Here is a 1,619-nt window from a genome sequence, read left to right as displayed (position 1 = left end):
AGCTCTTCCCAGCCTCAGCCGTCCCTTCTCACCATCCCCTACACCAGCCATCCCCATTCCCTCGTCCCGCAGCGGAGCAAACCCTCACACTCCCGGCAGGGAAAGAACACCCGCCTCAGGTCTGTCCTGCTCCGAGATGCCTGACGTGACTTCTCACACACCTGACAGTGCAGCGATAAACACATCCCATGGGAAGAGGGAAATAGTAACCTCTGGAGGAGGTGCAGGGACACAGCTGGGACCAGGAAAGGCCTAAACCACTTCACAAAAAGCCACCAAAGGTTCACTCAAAGCCCTCAACGTATGGCTGAAATCTTTCAGACACATAACCACCGCCAACCCCAGCCTTTATCTCCCATCCTCACCACTGCTCTCGTCCTGTGGACCAGTCTAAAGACAAAGCCAGACACTGTGCACCAAGATCGACACTGAAGCATGGCTCCAACATGCAGCTGTTCTTCTACTGGAAAGAAAAGCAATGGGTTAAGACCAGGAAGGCAGCAGACAGACACCACCACGCGTGCGGCTTACTCCTACGGCAGGCGTCTCCCAGAGCCCAGTGAGCCTACCGGGGTCCCGCACTGCCGGGGAGCTGAATGACCCCCAGCCACGCACAACTGCTCAGTGCTGAAAGCAAACACGCACGGGACACCCCCCCTCCTGCCACCCACCTCCACCAAACCACCCGGCACTCTGCCTCCTCTCCGTGAGCGATGAAGTGAGGAGGAGTCAGGTCCTGGCTGTGGAATTCCCTCAGATTGGCTTCCACTGTCTTCGCTCGGTGGGAACGGCTCTCTCGATGACCCCCTTCTCTCACCAACCAAAGAAGCCCCTGTCTATAATCCTTCCCTGTTTTTAACACCTTTGCCTCTTCTGCTGGGTTCACCAGTTAGTCCACACTCGTTCCCAAGTGACAGTTTCTAGCGTTTGCTTCTGCTCCCCTCAGGCCTCTCATCTCCCACACCCTGAAGGTGGGCAGAGCCCAGCCAGCCTCTCCGGTGCCACGAACAAATTTGTGTGACTTATGAGAAACATGACCAGAAGACAAAAGAAGTGTTTGAAGTGCTAAGCATAGAGAAGCAGCCATGGAAACCACCCAGCATTCCTCTGAACACTGCTAATAAACCCGGAGATGTCTTAAACCTGGGTGAAACGCAGCTTCGACAGCGGGTGTGACAGTCACCTACCTCGCTTCCAGTCAGGTGGCAAAATTCCACAGCACCCGGCGAGGTTGCGATGCCAACCATGGGGTGTTCTGCAACAGGAATGTGGCACCTGAAATCAAGTTAAACAAGTCTTGAGTGTCCACCTTTCTTGTACTTAAGGAGGAGAGCAAGGTTGTAACTTTTATTCCAGGATGCACAAGGAGAAGGTACTTGACCTTAAAAAATCTCATGAATCTAAGGCTCCTCGAGTTCCCAGGACCCTGTGAGGATTTATATATAGGGGAACTCTACTATATATTATTAAAAACACAAAAGAGGCCCATAGTCACTGACGAGCTGTTCATAAATAACCAAAAGAGCGCAAGAAATGAGCGCAGCCTTTGCTCTCTGGAGAAAGCTTCCCTCCAGGGAGCCAGGGGTGGTTTAGTTGGTAAATGTAACTGTGGCTGCCAC

The 1,619-nt window shown here is 52.9% G+C and overlaps 1 protein-coding gene across 1 annotated transcript in view; it reads right to left on the bottom strand.

The window, feature by feature from the left end:
* Positions 1-1,619, bottom strand: part of DPH7 (diphthamide biosynthesis 7) — a gene marked incomplete at its 5' end in the record, with an annotated part of 6,146 nt that overhangs the window by 4,209 nt on the left and 318 nt on the right. Inside the window, 2 exons of the mRNA XM_010139479.1 lie at positions 366-460; positions 1,188-1,275. Of these exons, the coding sequence (XP_010137781.1) occupies positions 366-460; positions 1,188-1,275 (183 nt within the window). The remainder of the gene's footprint in view (positions 1-365; positions 461-1,187; positions 1,276-1,619) is intronic.

Source organism: Buceros rhinoceros, unplaced genomic scaffold (assembly GCF_000710305.1).
Source record: "Buceros rhinoceros silvestris isolate BGI_N320 unplaced genomic scaffold, ASM71030v1 scaffold41780, whole genome shotgun sequence".
Lineage (NCBI taxonomy): Eukaryota > Metazoa > Chordata > Aves > Bucerotiformes > Bucerotidae > Buceros > Buceros rhinoceros.
This window is presented reverse-complemented; position numbering and strand designations above follow the sequence as displayed.